General features: G+C 56.1%; 2 protein-coding genes across 3 annotated transcripts; one reads left to right on the top strand and one right to left on the bottom strand.

Annotated features, from left to right (window-relative positions):
• Positions 1-218: 218 nt before the first annotated feature.
• Positions 219-18,015, bottom strand: NMT1 (N-myristoyltransferase 1). The gene is made up of 12 exons (XM_075523329.1): positions 17,740-18,015; positions 10,725-10,836; positions 9,417-9,561; positions 6,960-7,078; positions 6,332-6,423; positions 5,558-5,674; positions 4,899-5,069; positions 4,410-4,518; positions 3,132-3,302; positions 2,683-2,850; positions 2,133-2,270; positions 219-556 (listed from the first exon to the last, which is right to left on the bottom strand). The coding sequence occupies exons 1-12, from the start codon at positions 17,865-17,867 to the stop codon at positions 536-538; spliced, it is 1,491 nt and encodes a 496-aa protein (XP_075379444.1). The 5' UTR covers positions 17,868-18,015; the 3' UTR covers positions 219-535.
• A 2,085-nt stretch (positions 18,016-20,100) lies between these two features.
• Positions 20,101-26,951, top strand: DCAKD (dephospho-CoA kinase domain containing). 2 transcript variants are annotated; one of them, XM_075523330.1, is made up of 5 exons: positions 20,101-20,228; positions 21,693-21,805; positions 23,753-23,956; positions 25,883-25,970; positions 26,506-26,951. In XM_075523330.1, exons 2-5 carry the CDS (start codon positions 21,694-21,696, stop codon positions 26,789-26,791), a joined length of 690 nt encoding a protein of 229 aa, XP_075379445.1. In that variant the 5' UTR covers positions 20,101-20,228; position 21,693; the 3' UTR covers positions 26,792-26,951. The 2 variants fall into 2 exon arrangements, with proteins under 2 accessions (XP_075379445.1, XP_075379446.1); XM_075523331.1 differs by having other exon boundaries at positions 20,189-20,224; positions 21,688-21,805.
• Positions 26,952-27,832: the final 881 nt, after the last annotated feature.

Raw genomic sequence — 27,832 nt, forward strand, 5'->3', positions numbered from 1 at the left:
GGACAGAGCCCAAAACAGCCTCCAGGCGGGCAGGAGGGCTCGGCAGCCTGGCCACCGCATCCCGGTGCTCCACCACGCCGGCGCCGGGCCGCTCGGCGCAGCAAGCATCTGCCTCGGTCGGCCCCGTCGAGAAAAGTCACGGTCCAGCGACCCGGAGGTGGCCTTCAGCAGACGAATGCAACTCATGTCAGTTTGGAACAGGAAAGATTTAAAATATATATAATATATACTTTTATTATTCACCCGTTAACTCCATTATATGCCAATCATGAGCTAGTTTCAGCAGTTACATTCCCTTGATCACGTCTTTACGAGGATGCAATTAAATCAAAACAAAGGAGACCGCTGACACCAGCGGGGGAGCGGCGGCCGGCGCTGCGGGACGCGGTCGGTGAATCCAGGCGGTGGGCGGCTGCGCAGCTGGTTCGGTTCCACCTCTCCCGGCGCAGGTCCTGCTTCGGTGGAAAGGACGAGGGCAGCACCTCCGCCGGGCCCGGCTCCTCGGCAGCGCCACGCTCTCCTGGCAAGGGCTCGTTTACTGCAACACCAGTCCAACCTGGGGAGGCCAATGGAGACGGCAGGTCAAGATGTGCCCGACCGCCAGCGTCCTCTGCCCCGGACCCGGCTCCAGGCAGATGCAGCTCGCAAGCCCTCGCCATGCCGGCTGGGAGGGCTCAGTGTTGTCTGTGTGGGTTTCCCCATCAGCTTTGGGATATTTGAGCGCAGGGAGAGCCCAGGGCGTGCAGCCGAACGGACGCACGGACCCTGCCCAGCTCCGATCTGGGGACGTGACCAATGTTTGGGGTGTGACAAGCCCGGGCAGTCTGCAAGACAGCCTTGATTGATGAGCCAAGGTTGCTTCTAAGCTAAATACCAACAGCTTTGGGAGAAGCTGCTTCCCGAGAACCTGGTACTGGGACAGGCCCCTCTGAGGGCAGCCGGCACTGCTGGGCGCTCTCTGGGCACTGCGTGATGGGACATGCTGGTGGCTGGTCCCGGCCTCCGAGCCGCTGGAGCCACGGGCAGCCCCACCGCAGGGAACGGCCAGAGAGAGGCTCCCAGCACCAGGCTCTCCAACCCACCAGCTCTCCTCGTGAGAAAAGGGATTGCTTCAACCTCCCGGCAACCTCCGGGAGCTTTCGAATGGCTCAGTGGCACAGTTTAAGGCACATGGGCTTGTACCCCCAGAGACCTGCCTTCATGCGCTCTGCGAAGGGAACCAAAGTCCCGTTACCGCCATTAAGGCGTTAATTAGCTGTTGCAACACAGCATGGGCAGCACTGCACGGTCAGGCAGCTTCTGGTTCTCAAGCACTGTCCTCTCCAAGGCGGCTGCGGACCGGACGGATGCTGAACCACACCTTCAGGGTGGAGCCACGGTAGCAACCAGGTGCTGCCTAAAAACGGCCCAGGGCAGGCAGTCGGGGTGGCTACAGCTGCAGTGCTGGGACCAGCTGGGCGGGCAGCGAGCTGCCGGCCGTGGGGACAAGGTGACACCCCAGCGATCCCGTGGCTCAGCCGCTCCACACATGCTACAAGTGACCGCGCTGGCAGACCTCCCCATCGTCACAGGGACCTGCTCAACAGCGACCCAACGGCTCTCAAGCTCGTCTGTTCTCTCTAGAGGGGTTGTCATTAGTCTCGCCCCACCACAACAGACTGACAAAGAGGCTACAGGGCTGCGCGGTGACACCCACCTGTGTGGGCTCACAGGGCACAGCAACCACCTCCCAGGTGACTGTCACAACCACCAGTGTCACATCTGTCACCCTGCAGCCCTCTGCCTGTCTCCTCTTTGTACCTGGCCTCCTTCCGCAGAGGGAAGAGGTCGTCCGTGCGGACGTGTGTGAGGTTAAGGTCACGGAACCTGTGTGAGGTTAAGGACCCTGAACCTGTCCAAGAGTGAAATGAGCCTGGGGAGACAAGTGGCAAGTGCTTTTCCCCAGGGACACCCTCTGTGCAGGCACAGCGGGGAGGGCACAGCAGAGCCATCGCTGGATTCACCCATTACTGCGTGTACTGCTGGCCTGGGAACGCCGAGGGGTGTGTGAAGGCAAACTCATCTACCTGGGGGCTGTGGGGACAAGACCCCTCCCCGTGCGCTGGAGGACCACCCCACCCCAAGGCACTGACCTTCTCTGGTGCCATGCTGGGACACTTCCAATTGTACAGGTAATACTGCAGGTTCCCGTCCCCAATCCCAAACTTCAGCTTCTCCAGGAAGGTTTTGTTTTCCATGAGATCCAGTGCATTGAAGACGTCGAATCCTTTCTGCACGGGCAAGACATGAAGCCATCAGCTCCTCCTGCTTACGTGCTGGGGAGTTCATCCCATCCGTGAGCTGCCTGCCCCCTCTCCTGCCCAGCTTTGCACCCCCAGAAGGGAGCGAGGCTGATGGGGAAGAACTTAGCATCGGTGTACCCACCCTCAGTTCAAGCGCTTCGGACATACGCATTATAATTTGCTGAGAAGACACCCTGAGCTCAGCTCAACGCTAGCCAGAAGGTTCAGGCTACCCCTGCTTCCCTCTCCTGGGCAGCAGATCCTTTAGGATTTGGGTTTGTGCAGCCCTGGGTCCAAGCCCTGTCCCATGGCCGGCCCTTCCCATAAACCCCAGGCCGGCCAGGTGAGCAGTGAGCTGCCCGGTGCCCAGCTGTGCCGCCCCGGCCCTGCCATCACTCACCGACTTGGCGAGTATGAGAGCATCACTCATGAGGTCGATGAGAGGCGTCTTGGTGTGAACATTGTAGAAGGAGTAAGCAGCTTTCAGGCTCTTGTGAGTCGGGTGGTTCATGATGGTGGAGGGCAGCGTGTAGAAGCTCAGGAAGTCTGTCACCTCCCCTGGGGCACTCTGGAAGCCAGAAGTGACACCGCAACACGTCAGAGCCACGATAAAGCCCAGCCGGAGCCTTAGAGGAGCTTTGCCAGTCTGAGTGATGTGCGGGCTCCCTGCCAGGAGACTCGGGGCAGCCCGGGATGGAGAGGCACCATCCCCCAGCAGCTCAAACCTCCCACCCTGGAAGAACATCTCACTGCCCAGGGCGGCAACCTCCCCGATCGCTCCCACCGCTCGCCACACACTCTTCCAGTGGAGGCAGAAGCCCAGCTCCCATCTTGCTCCTGCCCCCTCACCTCTACCACAAAGGTGTCGATGATGTTCTCCTGAGGTAAGAACCAGTGCTCCACCTCCTCTCGGCTCATGACGGGCGTCAGGTGGAACTGCTTCAGGTACTCGGTCAAGAGCTTGTGCACTGCAGAGATATCTCTGTGCTCCATTGGCCGCAAGCCAGGAGTCTTGGGAGTCTACAAAAAGCGGGACAAATCATTTGCGTTGCTTGCACAGCGGCTTTTATCACTCAAGGGCTCTCCAACAAGCGTCACAGAGACGCTTTCTGCTTAGATCAGCCCATTTTCAGCCCCGCAACCCAGCATTCTCCCCCTCAGCCCTGCTTGCCTGGCAGAAGGATGGATGCCGTCGGCCATGACACCGATGGCAAAGACCGCAAAGAAGCACAGTGGGTCCCAAAGCCCCACATGCCAGGTCAAGTCCTGCTGGAAGTGGCCTCCTACCCACTAACAACACAAGATCTCTGCTTCCCTCCACATCTCTGCTCCTGCTCGCAGCGGGGATGGGCTGGGAGACGTGCCTTGGGCACCACAAGGGACCGCAAGGAACCACCTGATGTTATTTCCAGTTGGGTTCGATTTCTAATCTAGGGTTGGGATCGCTCAGCAAAGCCCAGATCAAGCAGCACAGACTGCTTCTGGGTCTGGGTTTCCGCACAAAAATCGGTAGCTACAAAAGAGCAGCTGGTGCCTTTGCTGAGGCGGGAGGCAGGAGACAAGAGCTGTGTGCTGCCCAGCACTAAAGCAGCGCTCTCCAACCGAAACGAGCAGCTCTGACCGACAGAAGGAAGCCAACAAGGTCGGGGAAGGTGGTGGCAATTTTAATGCTTTGTTTGTCTTTTCTCCCATATCCAGCTGGGGAACTTCCCCAGCAGGACAACTGCAGTGACAGAACCGATCAGTTTGACTGAAGAATGAGGGACTAACCCAATTCAAGGTCACTCCGAGGCTGTGTTTGGACAGATGAAGGCTGTCATATCTGCATTCTTGTTTTACCAGGAGGACAGGATATGACTCACCATGAAACAAAAGCTCACAGGGTCCTCTAGCTGCAAGAATTTGCCCTTAAAATGCAGGTACCCAGGCAAAAATAAATAAAGATTAAATAAAGCGCAATGGCTTGACAGAGTCATTTACTACATGAAACAAACCCCAGTTCTCCAGGCAGAGGACTTGACCTCAGCTGAGATGTTTGTGTCTCCAGTTCCCAGCCTCACCCCTTGCTCAGCAAGGAGCAATTCGTGAGCGCTGACTCCATGGCTCACAGCCCCGGCTGGCACCCACCTCGGGCAACCGGTAAAGCTTCATGGTACGTTGCATAGTCATGTTCCTGCTCAGGTGGGAAAATTTGACCTCGATGAGTTTCCGAGGATTCAGGGACCGGTGCCAGTACCTGCAGAAACACATTCACGGTGGGAGACTTGTTCTTGGGCAGCGGGACGGCCGCACGGGCACGAGGTTCTCGTAGCTGCCATGAGAGGGCAAGCGAGAACATCACGCTGGTTCGCGAAGAGGCCAGCAGCTCCCGCAGAGAAAAACAAGGGCGGCCTGAAGTGCTTGTGCTGCAGAAAGTCTCCTGTCTTGTGATACGTGAGCAGCTTAAGCAAAACTACTGGAGTTAATCCTGGAAGGACAGCGTGGTGAGGAGAAACCTGGGCTGGAATCAATCTCTCCTGTCCTGGGTAATCCCACACGTGCTACACGCCACAGAGGGGATCCCAGCAAGGGAAAGTCTGCAGACCAAAATCTCTTTGGAGAACCACAGACACTCACCTGCAAGTCCCCACAGGCTTTGGCAGCACCACTCCCGCAGTGTAAACAGCCTGAAAGATCCCCTCCAGATGAACCCGCCGCGTGATCTCGCGGATCAGAACTGGAGCCACCCGTTTGGAGCGCAACTTTTTGTGGACGCACAGGAAGTTTATCTCTACCATCTTCTTCTCTCTTGGGAAAGAAACAACGCAGAGCATGAGACCCGACTGTCCTGACCTGGAGGATCAGCCCAACGCCCTGGGCAATTTACCTCCAGCCCCTTCCAGAGAGAGGATTCAAAGCCTCGGGGAAGGCCAAAGAGCAAGGGCTGGGTTTGGAGAACTCTCCCTTAAGCTGTAACCCAAGGTTTTCCCAGGGAAAATGGTCTCCATCCAGCCCTGGAGGATTTCTGTAAGCCAGAGCTCTAAGCTGACCTCACTTGTTGAGGAAAACAGCCTTCACGGCTGCTAACTACAAGATGTCTTTGCACAGAACTTCACTGCCCACCTTAAATATCTCCCACCCTCTCCTCCAAGCAGCAAAGCATCTCCACGGCTGAATGGCGTAGGTCGGGCTCGGTTGGTAGGGGAGGACAATGTAGCCAGACCTCCTCAGCGCTCCCAGGAAACCCCACGTGCCATCAAGGGGCAGGATGAGAAATGCAGCGAAGCAGCACTCACGTGTCATAGATGTGGATAGTGGCTGGAATCGCACTGATAAATCCAACCAGCTTCTTGCTGGAGACAACTCTGACTCCACAGTGCCACTGGGGCAACCAGCCCGGAGGACGCAGCGCCCTGAAGAAGAGACACGCTTCAGAACTCACATCCCATCAAAGGTCCCCAGCGTACCTGCTCCTGCCTCCCCACCCTGTCCTGGGATGCCGTGTCCTGCTCCAGGCTGCCCAACGCAGCTGTGGGTTTGCAGGCAGGAGGATGAGAGGGTGACAGTGATGTGACAAGGCAGGACTGCTGGGATCCAGGGCAATTCCTGCACTCTGTGGCCAAGGCCAGCTCTCACTAGCAAGACAGGAGGAAATCCATGTTCCTCCATTCATGAACGCCCTGAGGAAACAGCAGCTCCACTGCAACAGGTCTTCAAGTGTTATTGCTGGCAACATTACTTGGCAGCTGCCTTCATCCTACAGCTCCAGGGCACTGAGAAGTTCCTTAGCTACCGGGATTTTTACAAACACTCGAGGGATGAAACCAAAGAGGAAAAAAAATCCAGTTTTAGGCTCCCATATCTCAAAGAAGCCAGAGGCAGGCAGGGCTGGGCAAGACGCCCCTCTCGCAGTGTACCTGGGACACCGCACACACACACGGTGACAGATGGGGAAGGGAGATTTTGAAAAGAAGCGAGACGGGATAAGCAAAGGCAGCTGCAGCGCTGTCACCGGGGTCAGGCTTGCCAGCATCCAACACCCTCTGCTCCGTGGTCGTGGTGCCACTCACCACAGCAGGAACTCAGGAGAGTAATCGAACCGGAACATGTTGTCGTCGTCCTCCACGTAGTTCTCATTCAGGAGCGTGTACAGCTCTTTCAGCTAAAGCAGAAGAGCCCAAGCAGGTTAAGGAAGTTATTCAGCCATCACACGCCCCAGCTGCCCTGAGACGGGACCCTGAACACTTTTTGTGTGGCCACAGCAATGGGCGCCGTGTGCAGCCGTGTCCCTGCTACGGGCACATCCCCCTGCTCTGCCCTCCTGAACCCGTGCCGCTGCGGAGCCAGGTAAGCAGCAGGATGCACAGATAAGTCCTGCTGCCCTCAGGTCATCTCCCAGGGAGGTGGGTCACAGTCTGGAGGGTCTTCCTAAGGGAAAACTCCTGGCTTCAGCCATCCTTACATCCCCATGAAGAAACCTGGCCAACGTGGGATGGGTGAGAGGTGACTGCATGGTGGGAGAAGTCAGACGCATCTAACTCCAAGGAGATGCGTGACCACTGAGCTGGAGAGTTGCTTGGTGTGGTGAAAGACATGTTGCCATCCCCAAAACCACCTTTGGCAGTCCAAGCATGGAACTGCCGACCGTGCAACGGAGACACCCTCCCAATAAGCGTGTGCCGGGCTGCCTGTACTCACCACGCCTCTATCCCCAAGGTCCAGGGCGTCCCAGGTGAAGCCCTGGGGCAAGGTGTATGGCTCCTGACGGATATTGTCTTTGTCTGGCTCAACGGGACCGTGGGTGTTCACCACTTCTCCTGTAAGAGACAGCAGGGAGCCATGAAGATGCTCTCTGCTGTTTGAGGCCAAGTCTCCACGACACCTTGATCTGGTGACCAATGTGGCCCCCTTCCCCAGCGTGATCTCTGACCCCAGGTCCCTGGCATGGGCAGCCAGGGATTGCCATTTCACCCACCCGGTTTGGGACGCACCACACGTTCAATGCGACACGGGGCAGAGAACCAAAACTCCTCTTTCAGGGGCAATGGCAGAGTCGATCGGGCAGCAGAGAGGAGGCGACCAAACTGATCAGAGCTTCAGAGCTACATCCTCCAGGTCCACATGAGATGCCTTATCCTTCCCCATCCCCACAGTCCCAGCCTTGGCCAGCACTTTCCCATGAGCCGCTCCATCGGATGCTGGCTCTCTCCCTGCCAGCTCTGGCCCCTGCCATTTGGCAAGCGTCAGGGTTTCCTTCCCACTGTGCTTAAAGAACTGCAGCAAACAAGACAACTTTTGTTGAAAAAACACTGACTCCTAAAGCCCCTGATTCAGCCAAGAGATGTTGGTTCAAGCACTGGCTTTCTCGGGGATGTCAACACAGCGGCATCACTTGAGCGCCGCCAAGAGAAGCAAGCCACGCTAATTAGGAATTCCCTTAAAAAGGGATTGAAAAGGTTTCCAGGCAATGGGGAGGTGAAGAAAAGCCCAGAGCAAGAACTGCCCCCATCACACCCACCTAAGGCAGCTTCCAGAAATGCTCACCCCTGGCCGTCCTCTCTGTTTTGTGCAGGTGCTGAACAGCTCTGAAATCCGGCCCCAAAAATCCCACAGCACTTTTGTTACCCGACCCTAAATAGCCTCGTGTACGTAATGCTGGGTGCCAGAGCGTGCTCCTGAGCAAGGACCACGAGACGCTGGGACCCAGCGAGTGGCCGGCAGCCAGAGCACAGCCAGCAATTTGGTGTACGGAGGAGTGGGCTGTTTTCTGCCTCTCCTTCCCCAGAAGATACCTTCCACTCTTCCTCCAGGGTTTACCCAAGCAGAAACGATGTTTGCCATGTCCAGGATCCTCTGCGAAAAATGGCAAATGCAAGATCAGGCTTTGCTGTCTCACATAACCCCGTGCCATCTCACTACGATTTTCCCAGCACAAAGCTGAGACCGTCGCTCCCAGAAAACAGTCTTTGAGACCAAAGAAAGCCTCAGACTGGTGCTGACAACATGAAAAGGGAATCAAACACGGTCTCTGCAGCGAGAGGGGTCGGACACAACCTAATGAAGAGCAGCCAATTTGAAGCCATGACAAGCTTCAGGTAAATCTAGAAACTATGGGCTTTGACTCATTCTCTAGTTCTCCCGAGCTCTGCATGGATTTTGCTGGGGGCTGCAGGGGTGGAGAGACTAAGCAAAGCAATCCCGGGCACCCCGGGAGCGCTGCAGGTTTGCTCCAATTAGCTTGGGAACGAGCGCCTTCCAGACATGCAGCTCTGCGGCAGCGCACCCCTCTTCCTTTCAGATCTGCTCAGCTGCCAAGAGCTCCTGCCACGCTGAGAAATGCCTCGTTACCGACAGCAGATCATTTTTGACATAGGCCGAGAGTGTCAAGAGCAAACCGGAGAAAGGGCTGGAGCAAGGACTAGAGCTGGGAAGCACAGCCGGGCTCTTCACAGGGGGAAGAAGGCACGAAGAGATAGGATTCCCCATCTTTAGACGCGTATGGCAGCTTAGGGGTGCGGATGCTCATGAGGTTTGTGCCTCCCCTCTCCCGGCTCTCCTGGCTCAGCCCCAGCGCCTGCCCATGCCAGAGGCTGATGTGAGCCCAGCAAACCAAGGATGTGGCAGCTCAGCACATGGACCTGCTTCCCTGAGTGGCTCCCATCGCTGGCTGGCCCCATCTCACCCCGAGTTACCTTCCCCACCAAGGACCCCTTGCTGGGAAGCTTCAGCCCCCAGAAAGGGGAGAGCTGGTTAGCTCCAAGTCCCCTAGGACTTGGCAAGAGGAAGGCTGGCAACACCCCGCATAAAACTTGGGCACAGAGGGCCAGGGAGACCCAATTCAAGGGCTAAAGACTGAGATTAAGGGATGCCCAAATGCAGGAGGCATCAAATCGGATGTCTGCAATGGCTCCTTGTCCCTCTCGACCACCCAGCCGCCTGCACAGCTCTCCGGCGGCAGGGCTGGCCACACAGTCCATGATGCTGAACGGTGGACAAGTGTCATTGATGCCTTTGAAGCCCAGATAGGACAGCAGTGAGGGGCCGTCCAGGGACTCGCTTGCTGGTCAGGGACCAGCTTCTTTGGGCTTCTTTGAGCAGCCTGGGGACCACGAGGCTTCTCCCAACGAGCACGAAACAGTGAGGGGCTGTACGTACCTAGCTTGGGCACCGGCTGCGTGTCCCAGAACTGGTAGCTCCTCTTGCTGGCTTCTTCCATGGTTTTGGCAGGGCCCTGACCTACAGAGAAGAGCTCGATGGCTTTTTGAATCTCCTGGATCCTCTCAGCGGGTAAAGAGTTCACCTGAGGGCAGAAAAGGAGGGTGGAAAGACAAAATGAGTAAGCTGAGCCACCAGGTCTGTGTTTCAGCTCCTCATTAGGGGAACCTGGAGCTGACCCTGCCAGGAAGGGGAGAGCAGGGAGAAAACTCGCTTCCCAGCCTAGATCCTCTCGTAACCCTCTACGAGATGGATGAACCCTTTTACCAGGCACCTGCCACACACCTAGACCTGGTTTCTTGGCACTCCTGGGTCGAAGGGGATAGATGAAGTGCCTTAAAATGCTTTAAGCTTCAGTTAAGGAGGGCGCTGTGAGCCCCAAGAGCAAACCTCCCTGCCTCACCTTGGCTAACACCCGTGCAGAGACACCCTGGGTCAACCCACACCCAGCGTTTGGGCTTTCTGCGGTGGCTTTTCTCTCTCACTGCTTCAGCCTCCTCCATCTAAGCTGGATCCGTATCTGCAAACTGCAGCTTCCAGAGGGGTCCCTGGGCACTGCAGACCAGGACAAAGCAGAGAGGCTGAGTCAAGATGAAGGGCATCAGACAGAAAACAACCTCTGCTGACGTACAGATCTGTGTGTGTGTGTCCTGCCACAGGACCAGAGGGGGCAAGATGGGTGACCGCCAGCCCTGGGAGGGACAAACCTTACATGTCCCATGCTCCTTCACGAAGCACCGGCTGCTAGTCAGGATCGGGCAAAGCCAAGAGGGGTAAGAAAGACCCTGCTCTGACCCGGCTGCTGTTCTTATGTTAATCAAGCAAAAACCAACAACATCAGATGTTGTCCAAGCAGGAGAACGCGTTCGTTGTGCTGGCTGTGGGCAGGAGAGGAAGCTGGCAGGTGGCAGCGTGGCGGTTCCCTGCCTGCGAGGAGGCAGCTGGTGTCTGGAAAGAAGAACTCAGAGGCGCCAGTCTGACCCTTTCACCGCAGCACAGGAACTGGCTGGGATATCCAGCCAAGGACCGCGTTTACCCTGGAGCGCTCCGCAAAGACCTCCCGTAGCAACGGGAATTCCCATGCAGGGAGCCAGGCTGGGAAATTACTCTAAACCTTAAGTTTTTTGAGCAGCCAAGTGCCTAAAACCAGGACTGGGAGGCTCTTTCCTTGCCCTAAGCTACATCGGAGAGTTTCAGGACAGGGCTGGCTGTTGTGTGGGGCCGCGACTCCGGGAAGGGGTCAGTCACCTTCACCGACTGGTCCTGAGCCTGGTCAGGCTGATCTCCTCCTTTCTCTTTCTTCCGTTTGGGTTTCTTTTTCTTCTTTTTCGCTCCACTGTCATTTGCTGGACTCAAGCCACTAGGGAACAAAAGAAACATCATTGGAGCCTTGGGGTTTTCTTTTGGAGAACATTTATAGGGTTTCTGAAGCTCTCTAAAGAAAATACAAGCTCCCTGCTTTGAGTCCAAGACTCCAGGAGGGGGAACACTTGGTGCATGGAGGGTGCAGCCATGCGCCCTCTCCCCAGCATCCCTCCCAGCAGCGAGCTCCGTGCGAGCTCCCAAAAGGGGACTAGCGCCAACATCTCCCACCCCGCAGGTTTGCTCAGCGGTGGGGAGCGTGCCCCACACCGCAGGTGACTGTGTTTTTGCCGTCACGTCACCCCGCTCGGCCGCACATGCCCAAATCCACCCCATGGAGTGGCGGGGATGCCCAGCTTAGGCTTTTTCCTCCTCTCGGAGCCCAAGGATGGAAGTGGGAGCAGCAAACGTTGGTCCAGTCCTGGGGATAAGGCACCGCAGCAGGCCCAGGCACCACAGAGGGGCTGGCGGCCAAGGACACTGCGCCAAATGTCACCCCACCTGCAGAGGTGATGATCTAGGGAGACGGGTGCTGTGATATTGGAAAATTATTATATTGTTAGGCTGGAGCTGGAAAATCAAGACCAAGCAGCAAATCTCTTTGGGAGCGCAGGGTGGGAAATGCCTGTGCCAGGGCATCGTTCTGCCTTCCAGGGATGCAGGGCAGCCCTGGACATCCAGATGACAAGCACCCCAAAGCAGCCACCGGTGTGAAACCCCACACCGAGCCCGGCAAGTCTGGCAGCAACCTGACGCCAAAACACAGGAGAGGTGCCTGCTCCTGGCATGGCGTACGTGATCTCACCCCTGCGTGAGATACCCTCACGCAGGACAGGCCATGTTACTGCTGTGGAGCTGGGGCACCCCAAGCCGGGAGCCTCCCTGCCAATGGTCCCCAAAAGAAGGTTACAGCCTCCGAGAGGGTCGCGGCTTAGGTGGAAATTCAACCCCAGAGACAGCTGGAGCAGGACTGAGCGGAGGGATGAGAGAGGAAGGGGGGGGGACACTAGGCCAGGGGCGCTTTGCCAGCTGCCAACATGCACAAGGGGTCTTCTGCAAAGCAAGTCGGGGGATGGCGTGCACGCCCGCAGGATCACTCAGCTCTGTCCTGTCCCTGTCAGTGCTGCCAAGTTTGTTTTGCAGTAAAACTGCAGCATTTTTCCTTTTCTGTTTTCACTGAGGACGTTACCCACGTCTGGCTTGACAGGGAGAGGCCAGAGCAAGGAAAGCCACGGAGAATCCCGGGTGGGAGCTGCTCTTTGCATCAAGCGGCACATCCACAGCACCCTACAACCTCAAAGCCCACCACCGGCGAGCACCGTCACCCACACCAGAGCAGGTCTGGCTGGAAACCAGTACGAGCTCTGCGGGACTGGCTCTGCCCCACCTGCCCCAGGGACCCCCCACCAGCCCGGATGCTGTGGGACGTGTCCCTGCCCTCCCATGCCCGGGGACCTCGTCCTCTTCTTTCCCCAAATCTCAGCTCAGGGATCCACGCCAGTATATTTTTTACTCTAGGACACAGAGGTGTCTCCTTCCTTGCACCCCCAAAACGACTGCTGCTTTCACAGCAGGGACAACCGCACAGCTCTGATCTGCCCAGAGGCAGACGGTGAACCGAAGGCACCCGCCAGCCTGGAAACACCTCCCAGTACCGCTTGCTCTCGGACCAGCTTAATGTCTTTACCAAATACAAGATAGTGGTGAAGAGGGTGGAGCAGGGAAAGGAAAGAAGAAACACGCCGGAAAAAATGTTGGAGCAGCATCCAACTATTTATTTCAGCAAGGCCGGGAAAAGGAGAGAGCCAGGAAGGGAATATGGTTTAAAAAAATCCCCAGGCTGAGCAGCAAGTGAGTTTTGAAACCAGGGAAAAGTGGATAGAGAAATGGTTTTTTTGAGGGATGAAGCCGGGAGGGCTGGGTGTGCAGACGCCTGCGGACAGCGAGGCCACTGACACTCGCGGTGCAGAAACCCGGTGTGGTTTCTGCGGAGCAGAGACGTCTGGTTTGCAGGACATGGAGCAGCAGAGCTGGGGAAGGCTTTCCTCTAGACAAAACCTGAACAGCAGCGGAGACTCTGCAGGTGGCATTTGCTGGGGAAAACGATTCCCGTCTATCAGCAGAGCCCCATGTGAAACACTGGGACACAGCAAGCATTTGCTCACCGGCACGGGGAACAAGCAGTAGTGCAGGGCAAGCTGCTCCATAAAAGGGGGCTCGATGAGAAGCCCCCCCTCTTCTCCAGAAGCGCATTCAGTGCTTGCAGCGGAGCAGAGAGAGGAGCAGCCGCGAAGCCGCAGCTCTGTGGGGATCAGCATCCCGCAGCACCGCTGAACCGTCCCTGGGGGACACATCTCACCTTTCCTCCCACCACCGGCAAAGGGCTTTACCTCCACTCGGGGCTCTCGGGGCGAGCTCTGACATGACAGCAAAAGTAATTACGGCAAAGCGGTACTGACACCGCTATTGATTTTGGTGACAAATGCATGATGGGGGTTTTTTAACTCCTTGCAGAGGAGCACGGGTGAGACCTGGCAGATCCCCAGCCAGCCAGCCAGCCGCATGCAGGCCCTGGGAGGAGCGAAACCATCCGCCGTGGAGCTGCAATAAACACATTCAACTGATTTCTTACCGATGTTAACACCACAAACTGACAGCACAAGAGGAGTTTGAGAGCACGTCCGAGGGCAGATGCTGGAAGCCATCCCTTCCAAAGGAGATGGACACATTTTCCCAGGTCACCTCCACGTCGGGATGCTGTAGGTGTCAGATGTGACAAACAAAATCCTCCCAGCCCCTGCGTATTCAGTTGGCGTCGCTTTGCTTTATAAATCAGAGCTGCCAGCTCCCAGCTTGCCACTAATGAGTTCAGCCCAACCAATATCGCTTCACCCCCACACCGGACTCACAGGTAAAAGCGCTGAGAAAAATCCTCCCTGATTTATGAGCAAAGCCATCGTGACCTGGAAGAAATCAGGGTGGCATAAGCTGGGATGAGGTTTTGCATTCCCAGGCGCCACGGCATTGGGAAGGGCCCTGCTCCAGCCAGGAGATCAAAATCAACCCAGCAGACAAGTCACCAGCAAAGGAAAAATAGGACAATGCTGGAAAACCCAAAGGTCCATCTCGTTACACCTAGGGAAGCAACAATTATAGGTGTTTTCTATTTTAAAGTCCATTTAGGAAAGCAAATATCTTCTTCTTTACGCTCCAGTGTAGCTGCAGCCCCTTGGACGCTCCCCAAATTAATGGTATCACCCCACCAGTGCCCTGGGACAGAGCCACCACTGTCCAAAATCCCAGCTACCGCAGCCGATAAGACCCATGAAGCTGCGAGGGCTGAAGCTGGTTTCACCCCCACAGGAAGGGCTAACTGCCAGGCCAGCTCCTGTCCGACAGCCCACGGCCTTCCCAGCTGCACTTATGGCTTTTTTCCTCCCGTATCTCCTTTCCATCCCGAGCTGCTTTGAGAGATAAAGTGTGTGGAGAAGGACGCATCGGCTGCGTATGTGAAACGCCTTCCGATTACCCACAGGATGGCAACGGTTCGTTCTCCGATGAAGGAAAAACCTTTTCCCTTCTCCCAGTGTTATGGACGCTGCAACCCCCCTTCCCTGCTACCAGACGGCTCCTCAAGGGAAAGGAGCTGGCACTGACCCCCACACAGAAAATAACACCCATAACCTGAGCGATCTCAAAAATAGACTTTTGGAAGTACCTAAATAAACCAGACAGGCTTGTTCAAGGCCAGACCCACTCGGACCCCTCTGGAAGCTGGGAAACACCGGACGCATCCAGTAACAAACTGGTGCTCGGCACCCACTTATCTATCACCTGGATCCGCGCGTGCTCCCGCTGTGTTCCCAGATCCGAAAGCTCTATGTTTGCAAAGTGGGGGAGGAAAGCACAAGGGAGGACAACTCTGGCTGTGGCTGGCTCCCCGCGGCTCCCTCGGCTCCCAAAGCCCGGTGGGAAGCCCTGGCTTGGCATGGGGGGATTTTGATGGCAGGGGCTGGGAGTTATTTCCCGTAGCGTACGCACTGCGGCGATCAAAAAGTGTCTTTCATTACACAAATTGAAATGCCACGCTCAGGCTCTCAGACCGTCTCACACCTATGATAGCAAACAGTACCAAACACTGCTGGTTCTTCCTCAAAACCCAAACTGGAATTGCAGATTCAGACAAGGGCTTGTGCGGTTTGCAGTTCCTCCACTGCGTGGCCTTGCTTCCTAGTCTGAAAGGTGTCAGATGAGAAACAGTAGATCCCTGCTCCGTATTTAGGTGCTGGAAAATCCTTCTACCAAACCTGGGGCTAATCGGGTGCGGTACTTAGACTGTAATCTCATTAGGGGACAGAGCGAGGAGGCAGGCTCCACAGACAGTGGAGCACAGGTCCCGGAGCAGAGCGCACCATTACTGCACTCCATATAATACCTAAAACTAAATTCTCCATGTTAGAACACAGGCGGTTGTCCCAGGAACATCCTCTCACTGTGTAAGTACAGGCAGGGATTGCCAAACCAGGCAGCTGCCCGCTGTCCCACCAAGAAAAGCCCCTTTGCTTCCCCCACACACCATCCAGCAACAACCCAGTTTGTGCCGCAGGACCATCCATGAACTTTTCCCACCCAAAACCACTACCCCAGGTGGTTTTGCCAACAGACGCGTTTCACAGAGCTGGGATACTCGAATCCTTGGTCTCACCACCGCCACTCGCTGCCTGTGAACTGACAAATCCCACCGGGCTTGCCGCAGCTCCAGGGAGCAGAGCCTGTGCCAGCGTCTCTGCCCTTCCAGTGTCTTTTATCTACAACGGGAATAAACCCTCTGCAGACACGACAGAAGCCCTCTCTGCACAAAGGAAAGCGTGACAAATACAGAACGTGGGATCTTTTTTCTTTGGGATATCAACTTGGACGGCCGCAGTGGAGAACGGTGCGGCCACTTCCCAGTGCTGACACAGGACCGAGGCAGAGGAAACTCAATTCCTCTTTCCTGTCCTTAAAAGGAAAGGAAGTATTGCTCTCGCTAAGTAATATTTTTATGTTTTAAATCTCAGAGCCAAGATCCAGTGACTCTCAACACAAACTGGGCAGAGGCAGGACTCCAAGCATCGCCCTGCAAACCCCCACAGCTCAAAGCACTTCCCCTGCCCTGTTTGTGGGGACAGCGTTCAGCTGGGGTGACCAGAAACGCTCCCACATCCCAGTGTAACACGACGGTATGAAATCAACAGAATCGATGTGCATCAAGAGAGAAAACCACCACCTTTCCTACCGCTTGGTCTTTTCTTTCCTAGGTGGATCCCCCATTAGGTTTTGGGGGGGGACAGGAGATTTGCCAGAGAGCTCCAAAGCCTCCCTGGGTTGCGCTCGTTATCGCTGTGCCCATCAGCCATGCTTTTAACGTTATTTCCTGAGCGATCCGAACTCTCTAAGTATATTTGTTACAGGACATTTCCCAGGCTGCCTGGTTAGCTTCTTGCACTTCAACGCTTGCCCTAGTCGGGGCAAGTAACTGCATTTTAACTCCTCGAGGTTGCAGAAGGTGCGATGCTCGTGCTCGGATATGAAGAGGGCTCAAGAACACACCTTTTCCTGGCAAAGGGCAGGCTGAACCGCTGGGCTAGGAAATAACGGTGATTAAGCACCGTGTCTCCTCTCTGCTTGGCTCTGGTTTCCACAAACCTAATCACGTCAGAGGGAAAGAAAAGAAAAATCTCCCCAAGCACAGCTAAACCTATTAAGCTGAGACATGGTGCCACACCCGGGAGGCAAATAAAATACAAACGGGCATCTGTGCTGTCATAAAAAATGCCTCTGTGATATTTCTTGCGTGACCTTTTATTCACTTTGGTTCCCGGACAGGCGGGATTGCCTACAGAAAGCTGCTGACGGAGGGAGAAGAGCTCTTCAAGGCAACGGTCTCTGTGTCGCAGGGCTGGGAAAGCAGCTGCTGGCGCAGCGGGCGAGCGGGAAGAGGACCCGGTGAGGCTCAGGTGTGCGAAGCACAAGGCGCAAAACCTCTGGAAACCTCTGGAAACACATAATGTGGCATAAGCCACACGCTGACGTGCCCTGCTGCATGCAAAGCCAGCAGAAACGAGAACGAAGCCTCTCCTGCAAACCACAGGCGTGGCGAGGCAGCTCTGTGCCTCGTTAATTAAGGCAGTGAGTAACGCAGGTACTACGTTAGGGATTTTAGATCTTTCCTACCTAGATAAGGACCTGCCTTGCCGTGCACGCTCCCAGCCTAATTGTTGCTATTTCACCATTTCGTATCTCTGGAGGCCGTGCTCCTCGAAATACAAGACGACATCGGCTGAGCTTTGCAAAACCCTGGGCTGTGTTTAGGATAATGATGGGACTGGTGTACAGAAGCCTGGGCTTCTTCCAGGCTGCAGGGATGGCCGCGTTAGGCCACAGGCTCCAGGGAGCGAGATAACACGGCCAGCCATGCCACCACCCTGGGTGCCGCTGCGGTGCCAGAGATGCTGGGAGGGGAACGGGGCTTGTGCTGGAGGCAGGGGAAATGTGGGGAGACACGCCCTAACGCAAGGACAAGAAGAGCTGCGAGTTGGGCTCATTTCTGCCAAAAAAAGGCACTCGCAACTCCTTTCTAGCCGCCCCGCAGACACCGCGCAAGCCGTCACCCATCCACGCCACTGACGGGCCCGACCCTGCTTAGCTTCAGGACACGCTCCCACAACAGGCGTGAATGGTAGCCAGCGGGCTCGTCCCCCCCGCCAGATTGACGAGCAGCTCGACCAATCGCAGCGCGGGATGCTGCCCGGCGGCCAATCGGCGCGCGCACGGGGCGGGGCGCCGCTCACTTCCCGGCCGCTGCCCTCCTCAATGGGCCCGGCCGCCGCCGCGGCGGGCGGCCCCGGCCGCCGCTCACCCCCGGTTGGAGCCGTGCTCCGCCTCGTTCTCGCAGTCGCTGCAGTGCTCGTGGTCGTTCTCCTCCGCCGACGGCCGCGGAGGCCTCGCCGGTGGCCTCCTCACTGCTGTCTCACTGTCGTCCGCCATCTTGAAACGGGGCCTCGGCGCCTGCCGCACCCCCGCAACAAAGCGCGCCGCGATTGGGCGGCGGGCCGCGGGGCATGCTGGGACCGGTAGTCGGCGCGTGCATGCGGGGGCCGGGCTGCGCCGGGGCCGGGACTACAGTTCCCGTCGGCCTTTGGGGGCGTCCCGGGGCGGGGCTCCGGGGGCGGGAGAGCTCACTCACACCGGGGCAGCCGCACGGGGCCACCCGCCGTGGCGGAGAGCCGCGGCCCGTCCTCTCCGTCGCCCGTCCCCCCGCGAGGCCACCGTGCCCACGCCCCCACCCGCTTCCTGCCCGAGGGGGCGGCCCGAGCCCAATGAGAGCGGCGCCGATTGGCTGGGAGAGGGACCCCGCTTCCCACCAGCCAATAGGCGCGCGGGACACTGCGCCGCGCGTGAAGCCGGGCCGAGGGTGAGTGGCTGCGGGCGCCGTGAGGGGACCCGCTCCGGCCCTCGCGCCCCGTGGGCGGCGGCCAGGCCCGGCCCGGTGTGGCCGGTCCCTCCGGGGCTCGGCCGGCCCTGCTCCTCTCCCCGGCAGTCCTGCGGCCCTCGCTTGCTTGGGGCGGCCCGGCCCGACCCCCAGCCGTGTCACAGGCCCTGGGCAGGAGCTGCGGCGGTGTCCCGGGCTTGGGGAGGCCGCGGGGGTGGCCACGGGCCGGGGCCGGGCACGGGACCCCCGGGGAAGCGCCTTTTTGCAGTCAGGGCCCTGTCCGGCAAAAAGTGTCAGACGTGGGCCTTGATTCGGCACCAGCCGAAAGGCCCAGAGGCGGTTCATGGTGATGGTGGGAGCTTTTTCTCCACCAAGTTGGATGTATTTTATGTATTTTATGATTTTTGCTTTTAATTTCAGCCTCCTCAAGCCAAACACCAGGTCCGTCAGTCAGAGCCCAGGATGGGAGGAGCAGGAGGGCCAGGTGTAGCATGGCGCTGGAGGACGCCTTTCGGCGCCGTCCCCAGCCCCGCGGGGGGCACACTGGATGGACGGCTTGAGGCGGGCGACTTGTGCTGTGCTCAAAATCCAGAGGAGCCGGGACACGGGGGAAGTTTGGGCACCTCAGTCTTTAAAAGCTGCTTCCTCAGGGCTCTGGGTTACATCTGCCAGGGCACCATTCCTCACGGCAGGAATAACTCGCCGAGTTTTCCAGTCTGACTAGCCTCTGTGGCTCACGTTTCTACTTTCCCCATGTTTGATTTAGTTGGAGCGGGCCAAGTACACCAAAAAACGGTGTATTTTGGGGAAAGCTGGTCCTGGCTCCTGCCTGTAACATCTGCAGGAACGGGCTGCCCTCTCTACCCTTGTGTACAGTTCAAACCCAGGCTCGTTAAGTATTTATACCTCGTACTGTGGGTCTTATATCTGTACGGGCCCTGTGACAGCGCAAGTGTTTTCAAACCCCGTTTGGCCACGGTTTCTAGACTAACCCTTCCAAGTGCTCTTTTACCCCTGCAGTAATTCTCGCAGCAGCCGCCTGCCTGGGGAGGTCTGTAACGGAGGGACAGAAATAGCAGGTTTTTTTGGGACCAAGTCCCAGCTGAGGCTGCAGGCCAGAGCGTAGGGGTTACTGCAGTTAAAACCCTGTATTTAGTCTACATGGGCAGGAGAGATTTGTATGTATTTTTAAAAAACACGCAAGTAGAGCCTCCACCCCTGCAAGGCAGCGCACCAGAGGCCTGATTCTCCTCGTGTGGCATCAGCCCTTGTAGGCTGTTGCAGAGGGTGTATAAAACCCTGCCAGGGAGGGCTGGATTTTAACCTGCTGCAATAAATAGAGAAACAGCCCCTCTGTTGCACCGAGCCCACCGTAGCACCGGGAAAGGCTCCCCGTGGGGATTGGGTACTCGCTTGGCAACAAAGCTTGAGATTTACGTCAGCCTCCTGCAAAGCACTCGTGTTTATTGTAAGTGCCCATTCTGATTCCCTTTGAATTCCCCCTCGTTGTTGCTTGAGTTAAACCCATCTGTTCGCCTGGCGTCTTGGAAGGGAAAGGAGCACGTGGTGCTGCTGCGGGCTGGCGTCGGCTTTCAGCAGCCACGAAGCGAAGGACGCTGCTGGCAGGTGCTGCTGGCTTTTCCTCTAACTCCTGGTTCCTCCTTCTGCTGAATTGCCTCCAGCTGCCAAAGGACTTATCCGCCCCCCTCCTTGCCCCCAGACCGTGGGCCTGGGTCCTGTTTGTAGGACCGAGTTATGACAGAAGTGTCTTTTTTTTTTTTTTCCTAGCAAAAAGGAAGCAGTGCTGTGTTTTTGCCCATCTTCAGCTGCTCTGCAGGCCCGTGTTCCTGACTGCTGCCCTTGAGTGCAAAGTGGTGTGGTCCCCATTCGTGGGGGACGGTGCGGGCAGTAGGTACCTGGTTCCTGTATGTGCAGAGTTTTTTGGGGGGCTGGCAGCTGTGGTGTCTGGAGGGAAGTGTGACACCAGGACCAGGTCAGGCAGAGCAACCATTATCAGGATAGCTGGGTTTGGGGGTTACTGGGAGAGGTGGTGGGAGCTGGGTCTCCCTTCCTCTGGGCAAGAGGAAGCTGAGGGGTATCTACCAGCAGCCTGTGGCTCCTGGTGAAAGATGACAGAGCCGGTTTCTTCTCAGATGCAAGGGGCAACAGCTACAAGCTGGGGCTTGGGAGCTTCAGGTTCCTGGTCTGTGAGGGTGGCGTCACCCTAGACAAGGTGACAGCAAAGTTGGAGGCTCTGTCCTGGGGAATTGTAGGACTTGGCTGCACAAAGCCCTGGATGCCCTTGGCTGGGGCCAGTGTTGGTCCCTGGGGGCTGGAGAGGGGATGCTGGAGTCTGTTCCCTGCACTGCCCCAGTGTGGGGCAAGTGGGGAACTGCCCCACGGCTGCCCCAGCTCCTGCAGGACTCTTGCTTTCCCAGCATGCTGTGACTGTTGCCTTTTTGGGGATGCAGAAGCCACCTTGCTCGCAGGAGTTCCCCACTCCTGTCCAGAGCTGCGTCTGCGCCACTGGGGCTTTTGGGGAACGGGTGCAAGTGGGATTTAGAGGGTTGCAGGTTTTGGATTGAGTGGGGAGAGATCTCAGTGCAGAAACCGTGAGAGAAGTTGTCTGCTCCGGGTCGGCCGGGGCGTTACCAGCTCCCTCCCAGCCTCAAGGCCATCGGCAAGCACAGACTCTGTGTTTAGTGCCCTGTTTGCAAGCTAACAGACGTAAGTTTGCTGCTCAGAGCCGTGATTTCTTGTGTCTGTTGGGCTGCTGATGACTGTGCTGGCTTCCAGGTAATGTGGGGACGCGATTTACTTACTGGCTTGTGTGCTTTGCATCCCGATTATGTGAGAGGTAGCTTATCTCCTCTTTACACCCTGGCTGTAGAGATCAAGCAGGGCCTTCCCTCTCAGTCCTTGTGTTTCTTGGTCTGGGCTGAGATGTTGTCTGAATTCTTCCCCTTTGTCACTCATCCTGGGTCACCCTCGACAACCCTGCCAGAAATGTCCTCTGATCTAGGGTGCTGTAGGTGAGGCTGTGGCTTAATGGGTGCGGATGTTAAAAGGGAGCGAGTTGCGTGGAGCTGCAGGTAAACCAGCTGGAGGAACTTCGGGCTGGCTCAAGTTGCATATCCAGAGTTCGGAGGTCCAGGGAAGCCTCGTTTAACTCAACGCTGTTCTTTAGCCTGTAAAACAGGGGTACCCAGCTCAGAGGGGTGCCAAAACCATAATAAAGTCTTGGTAACACCCTGAGAACGTATGAAAATGAGGTTTGAATGAAGTTGCCTGTTTGGGATAAATATTTGATGTGCACAGCATGAACAAAAGGGCCCTGTCCTGGCGTGTTTTCAAGCGCTTTTCTTTCCATTTCAGAGCACAATGTTCCTGGTCGGACTCTCGGGTGGAATCGCATCAGGGAAGAGCACGGTGGTGGCCGTACTCCGGGAACTGGGCTGTGCCGTGATTGATGCCGATGTTATTGCCAGAGAGGGTGAGTTTTGCATAGCTGATCTTTCTCCCTGAGGTTCCCCTGACAACTGGGATTGATGCGGGGAAGCGCAGACAGCAGAGGGTGCTCTGGGTACATTAGATAAGTGTTTCCCTCCCATGTTGATGAGGCTGCGTGGAGCAGCTGTCTCGGGGGATCGGAACTAGGATATATTTTTAATAAAGAAAAAAAAAAAAGATCTTGTCCTAATAACAAACACCGTGGGGAGATCTTGCCCTGAGTTTCCCTCTCCTGGAGTGCAATGCTTCCTGGCTTTGAAAGCCAACTTGTGGCAAAATAAATGCCCTTCTCTGTAAAGCAGGTTCCTTCAGCTGATCTGATGTCCCGCCTCAGCCCCAGGACACCCATCTTGTAAGACGCTAGGTGGGATCAGTAATGCACTTGAAAGAGAATTTCCCTCTGTGCTGGATGTTGTTTGGTGGTCTCAAGGACCACCTTGAGATTGGTCCACAAAATCACTTGTGCCTTAATGCACTCAAAAAAAAGAGGCTCCAAATATCCCAGATCAGAGTGTATTCGGTCTGTGCTTCTGCACATCACACCTGCCTCGCTGCTCTGCAAACATGCTGTCCTGGCTACAGAAAAGTCCCAGAAATCCAGACCCGTTGCCTCAGCAGGACTGGAGCAGACCCTGCTCTCCCCGATTACCTGCGCGATGTGGGGTGAGATGTTAATCCCTCCGTACCACTGGGATAATGAGGAGAGCAGCGCTCGCTCCCGAAGGGCTGCTGATTTTGTATGCGGAAGGTTTCGGGTCTGCAGCTGAGCAGTGGTGCAGGCGGTGTCATTTTCAAGTGCCTGCGCTTTTCTATTTAGTGTAGAACTTACCGTGTAGCCACTCAAAGCTGTGATGCTCTTAACATTTTATTGCACTGTAATTCCCCTCGCGGTGTGGAAAATTTGCTGGAGGTGCTAAAAGCCCTCAGAGACAATAGGAAAACACTACAGATACCCAGTGTCGGTTTTCTACCAATCACTTCATTTTTCTCCAAGTCCTTTTTTATACGTGTTTATTTACTATATGGATTTCACCCATCCTGAAACTACCTCAATGTGAAATTCCACAGGAGAAAGAAGTTGGTCTTAAAGACTTTTATTAGGTTGGCCTGAGGTTACAACCTGTGGCAATGTTCCTGGATTTTGGAGAGAAAATTATATACGGTCTGTCATGCTCTGTGGTTAGCCTCAGCTTGATCTTAATTATGGTTTTATTACAGCATCCTTTTTGTTGGTGATTTTTTGGTGGCTTTAAAATTATATGCTCGTGTAACATCAGAGTCCCTGCAAATACCTATTGGGAATTGATCTTTTAGAAGGTTTCTGTGTTCATTCTTGTGAAGGATTTGGTGACTGAGGCGAAAGACAGTAAAAAACCTTAGTAGCAGCTGGAGCCGACTTGTAGCTGCCAGGCTGTATTCACCTGGTGCTGACGTTTTCACCTAAAATAAACCTGACACTGGTCCCGGTCCCTTTAGGATCTCCCTGCTCGACTCCTCGCCCTGCAGGCACTGGGAATCGGCTCAGCCCCCGTTCCTGCCCATGCCTTGGCTGGTAGCCATCAGCGAGTCCTCCTGCCCGCCCTGCTGACTTCTAACCCCGAGCAGCAGCACGCACGAGGAGGGTTGTGGCGCTGAATTAATGTTTGCAGGATGCTTCGATCTCTCGGGTGTCAGCCCTCAAAGAGACCTTGGGCTGAGAGGGTTTTTTTGCAGATGCTTTCCTGCAGCACCGATGCCAGGTGTCTGCCGGGCTGCAGCGCTGAGCCACGCCGGTCTCGGTTCAGCATGTGCTGGCAGGCAGATGTGCTGCCCGCTGAGGAGAATAAGCTCGGTTATTTAATGAACAAAACTCATTTGAGGCCGATTGCTGATGCAAACACCGACTGTGCTGTAGAACTGGCTCTAACCTCCGGCTGTTTAATGTTATCAGTGGTGCAGCCCCACTTGAAGGCCTATCGGCAGATAGTGCGTTACTTTGGCACCGAGATCCTCTTGGAGAATGGAGAGATAAATCGTGAGGCTCTAGGAAACATTATCTTCTCCCACCCGGAAAAACGGCAGCTGCTGAACTCCATCACCCATCCAGAGATCCAGAAGGAGATGCTGAAGCAGATCTTGAAGTACTTTGTGCTAGGTAAGAAGCTGGGCAATTCTGGCGTCCCGGCACACCGGGACTCCTGCTCACACAGCAGCTGTCCCTGCTCGCTCTGCCTTTGGTTTTAAAGTGGGGAGAGGAACGGGGAAGGAGAAAGGGAACCGATACTGAGTGACGGCCTTTGTGCTCTGCCACCGGTGGCCTTTTGCATCAGCGTTTGGAGGATTAATTCCTGCCTTTCACTGCTGCCCTTCACCACCTTCTTCTATGGTTTAAAGTACATCTGTAGGGCCTGAGAAAAGCACTGTGAGGCCTCTTCTGAGATTACTTGCTGGATAATGTCATACCTTCCAAAATGGCCAAATATTCCTCCCTGCCCCCAACCTCCCTGGGCTTCGATGAAAGCTGTGGAGCCCTTTTAGTTTCGATAAGGTGAGAAATGGGCTGACAGCTGTGGTTTCCAAAGTCCCGCTTTTTCCCCTGATAAATATAACAAATACAGCTGTCAAACTTGGTCTAATCAAATGCCAGATAAGATCACCAGCTGTTTTGGAGGTCTCCGTGTAGACAGAAGGATGTCTTAATAGAGCCAGTCTGGTTTCGCGGAGCTTATCAAAGCTGAGCCCTGTGACAGCTGAATAGGCCTGTGCCGGGGCACCGCGGGGGCCGTGCTCTGCTGCAGGGCGAGGAGGAGGAGGAGGAGAAAGCGTGAAGAAAGCAACAGGCAGGAAAGCCGGGAGCCAGAGATGGAGTCTTGAACCCGGGGCTGCGGGCTCAGGAGGCGGATGCTGTCCTGCCCCTCGGCGAGAGCGCCGTGTGTCTTCAGCAGGCTGCTCTGTCCTCATTAGTCAGGTTTTAATGATTTGGGATAGCTGGATGTTGTCTCTAAGGATCGCTGTGTAAGGAAAGCTCATATCGATCAAACTGTAGGGCAGCAAGAAGTCTCTCTGGGCGGAGATGCTGGTAAAATGGTGGCTTGTTGGATGATGATGTCTTTGTCCGGGTTTTTATTGCTGTGGCCAGCTTGGTTAGGGGGTTTGGGTTATAAAGAGGGGACACCAGCAAAACTGGAGGTGTCCCCACAGCTGGGACACACAGTGGGGAGTGAGGTCCTGACTTGCAGCTTTCCCCTACCCTCACCTGTTCCTCCAGGCTCAACGGGGCGTACCCCCGCGTCCCCAAACGCTGCTGTCTGCCGGGGGAGTTGGCGCTCGCAAAGGGCAGAGGCCTGTGGAGAGCCTGGGGTGAGCTGCAGGGCCTGGGAGGATGGCGGCTGGCGGTTATGAGCTCTCCTCTGCTGGCTGCTCCGCGTGGTGATGGCGGTTTTGAACCAAACTTGGCCAGTTTTGGTGAGGTTTCAGGCCCTGGGGCCGTGCCTGGAGGCACCCCCGCGTTTCAGCGTCACGGCTGTGAGAGGTCTGCAAGGATTTCCTTGCTCCCTTGGAAAAATGGAACTGTTTAGCCAAAGCTTTCCATAAAGGGAAGAAAACTGAGCTGGGAAATATCGGCTCAAATGTCTGCAGCCTGGCGAAGTCTTGGACAAGCGAAAGAGAGAAGAGCAAATTCTGCTGTGGGCGCTGCTCCCCTGGAGAGGCCAGCAATGACGGCATGACTGCCGCTCTCGCCAGCCAGGCACAGGCACTTTCATTTGAGCTTCTCGTTTCAGCTCCTCATTATATTTCTGCAGCTTCACCTTTGGTCTGAGATCATCCAGGTTAGGGTTTGTTTTTATTTTTTTTTAACTTTTTTTTTTTTTTCCTCTGGAAACTTGGAACAAAACCATTTCCTCCCTCCGAGAGGGAGGAGGGCAAGCAGGCTCTGCTCTCCTCTTGGCTGTAATCGCAGAGCTGTAGAGCTCTCCTGCTTGCTTTGCGGGAGCAGCCGTGGCCGCAGTGTGCGTGCAGCATGAGGGATTTGGGAATCTGAATAACTGTTCTTTTGGGGGGGGTGCTGTCATTTCTGCAGGCTACCGCTATGTGATCCTTGACATCCCTCTGCTCTTCGAGACCAACAGATTGACCAAGTTTATGAAATACACCGTCTTGGTTTATTGGTAAGTGCCACGTGAATCACGAGGACCGGGATGCTGCCACCTCTCTTAGAGGCTGGAGGGGACCGTCACGTCCCTCCTGCTCCGGTGAGGATTTAGCTTCAGCCTTGGCGTGAAGCCTTTCGATAACGCCACCTCTTTTCTGTAGGTGTGAGAAGCGACACCTTCCTTTATCCTAGCATACGAGGGGTTTCTTACTGAGGTTTCCCCAAAACCTGGCACCATTTACAGGGGAAATCTCTGTCTTTGGGCCTTCCACAACCTGTGCTCCGTTGGCTGGGTTGGGGCTTTGGGCACTGCCCCAGTGTTACGGGCCATGGGAATGCCGTAAACACGCAGTGGGGTCAGCCTGGGCAGCGCTGCAGGTGCTGGCTCCACCGGTCCGAGCGCAGGATGCCTGCGCCAGATCCGAAGTGGAGTGGGGATCATCTCTCCCCCACGCTTTACCCTGGGTTTTCCCCCTCATGCCAAGGAAGGCAGGCAAACCCCCTCTTCCCTCCCGCACCCCCATCTCAGCGCCGCCCTCCCGTCCTGGCAGTGACCCGCCGACGCAGCTCTCTCGGCTGATGAAGAGGAACGGGCTGTCCCAGGCGGAGGCAGAAGCTCGCATGGCCTCCCAGCTGCCGCTGGATGAGAAGCGCAAGTTAGCAAGTCACGTCATTGACAACTCCGGGGACCGGGAGAGCACCCGCCGGCAGGTCCTGAGGCTGCACGCCCGCCTGGAGGATTCCCTGGATTTCCTCTGGGCGCGGCTGGCGGTGGGCACGGTTGTAGCTGGGCTTGGAGGGCTGGTGTACCTCCTCCTCCGGCATTTCATCTCTTAATTCACCTTTTCTTTTTGTCGTGGAAGAGGCCTGAATTTCCAGGTTTGAAAAGGGCAGTGAAAGGCCACCTCTTTTAATGAGCTTTGCCAGCTGAATGCAGACAGTGGGATGAGGCGTCTCCTTGCAGACTTCCCAAGGTGAATGTAGGGGTTTTTTTCCAGCACCGTCTCCCATCTCTTTTCTTCCTGCTCAGGTTCTTACCCATCACCTGTGTCTGCAGGGTGGGACTGCTCCCTGTGCGTGGGGATGGGGCCCTCGTTATCCCCTCTGGGTCTGTATGGTGGAACTTCAGTGAATTTAGGCACTTTAACGTCTTCCAGGACAATCTCTTCACTGGGGGAGTAGGTGGCCTCTCAGGTCCTGTTTTTGCTAGCAGGTATCCCCAGGTTGATCCCCTCCTAGTTTGCAGCCCCGGCTAATCTGAATTTAGATGTGGGATCTCCCCTTTTTTCACGTTGATTTAATGGAAACGTGTTAAATGTGCCTGGCAGGGGACAGACAGCACCTCCTTTCTCATGGGTTAGATGTTCAGCTGGCTGCTCGCCCTCCCTCCTGCCCTCTATTTCTGCAATCATTGCTTGTGGGTCACCCTTGGCTTTGGATCCGAGGGTCTGATACGTCCCCGGAGCAGGCTGAGACCTGGGACCTACCTCACCGGAACTCATTTACCGTTGTTTGAGTTTTCCTCGGCGGCAGTTTCCCCATGGGAGAGCACGAGTCTGGACGAAGCGGGTGCTGGCTCTTCGCGTTCGTTTTAATAAAGTGCTAAACAGCAGCCGGCTCCCCGCGGCTCCGCAACCTGCGGGCTGCTAGCGCTGCTCTTTCCTGGCCCGCTCCCAGGTCGTTCCTATGCCGGGGCACGGCTGCGCTCTGTAAAGTTCACCACACGCAAGCAGAGCTGACGAGCGCGCTCGTGCTTTTTCTCTAGTACACATCCCCGTACCGGTCCCGGGGAGCTTCACAGAGCGTCGGCCCCTGCTCTGAGCTTCCCTGCGGGGGCCGTGGCTTCGTGTTGGCTCTGGGCACCCCACGGTGCAGGTC

Source organism: Mycteria americana, chromosome 22 (genome assembly GCF_035582795.1).
Source record: "Mycteria americana isolate JAX WOST 10 ecotype Jacksonville Zoo and Gardens chromosome 22, USCA_MyAme_1.0, whole genome shotgun sequence".
In the NCBI taxonomy this organism is placed as follows: Eukaryota; Metazoa; Chordata; class Aves; order Ciconiiformes; family Ciconiidae; genus Mycteria; species Mycteria americana.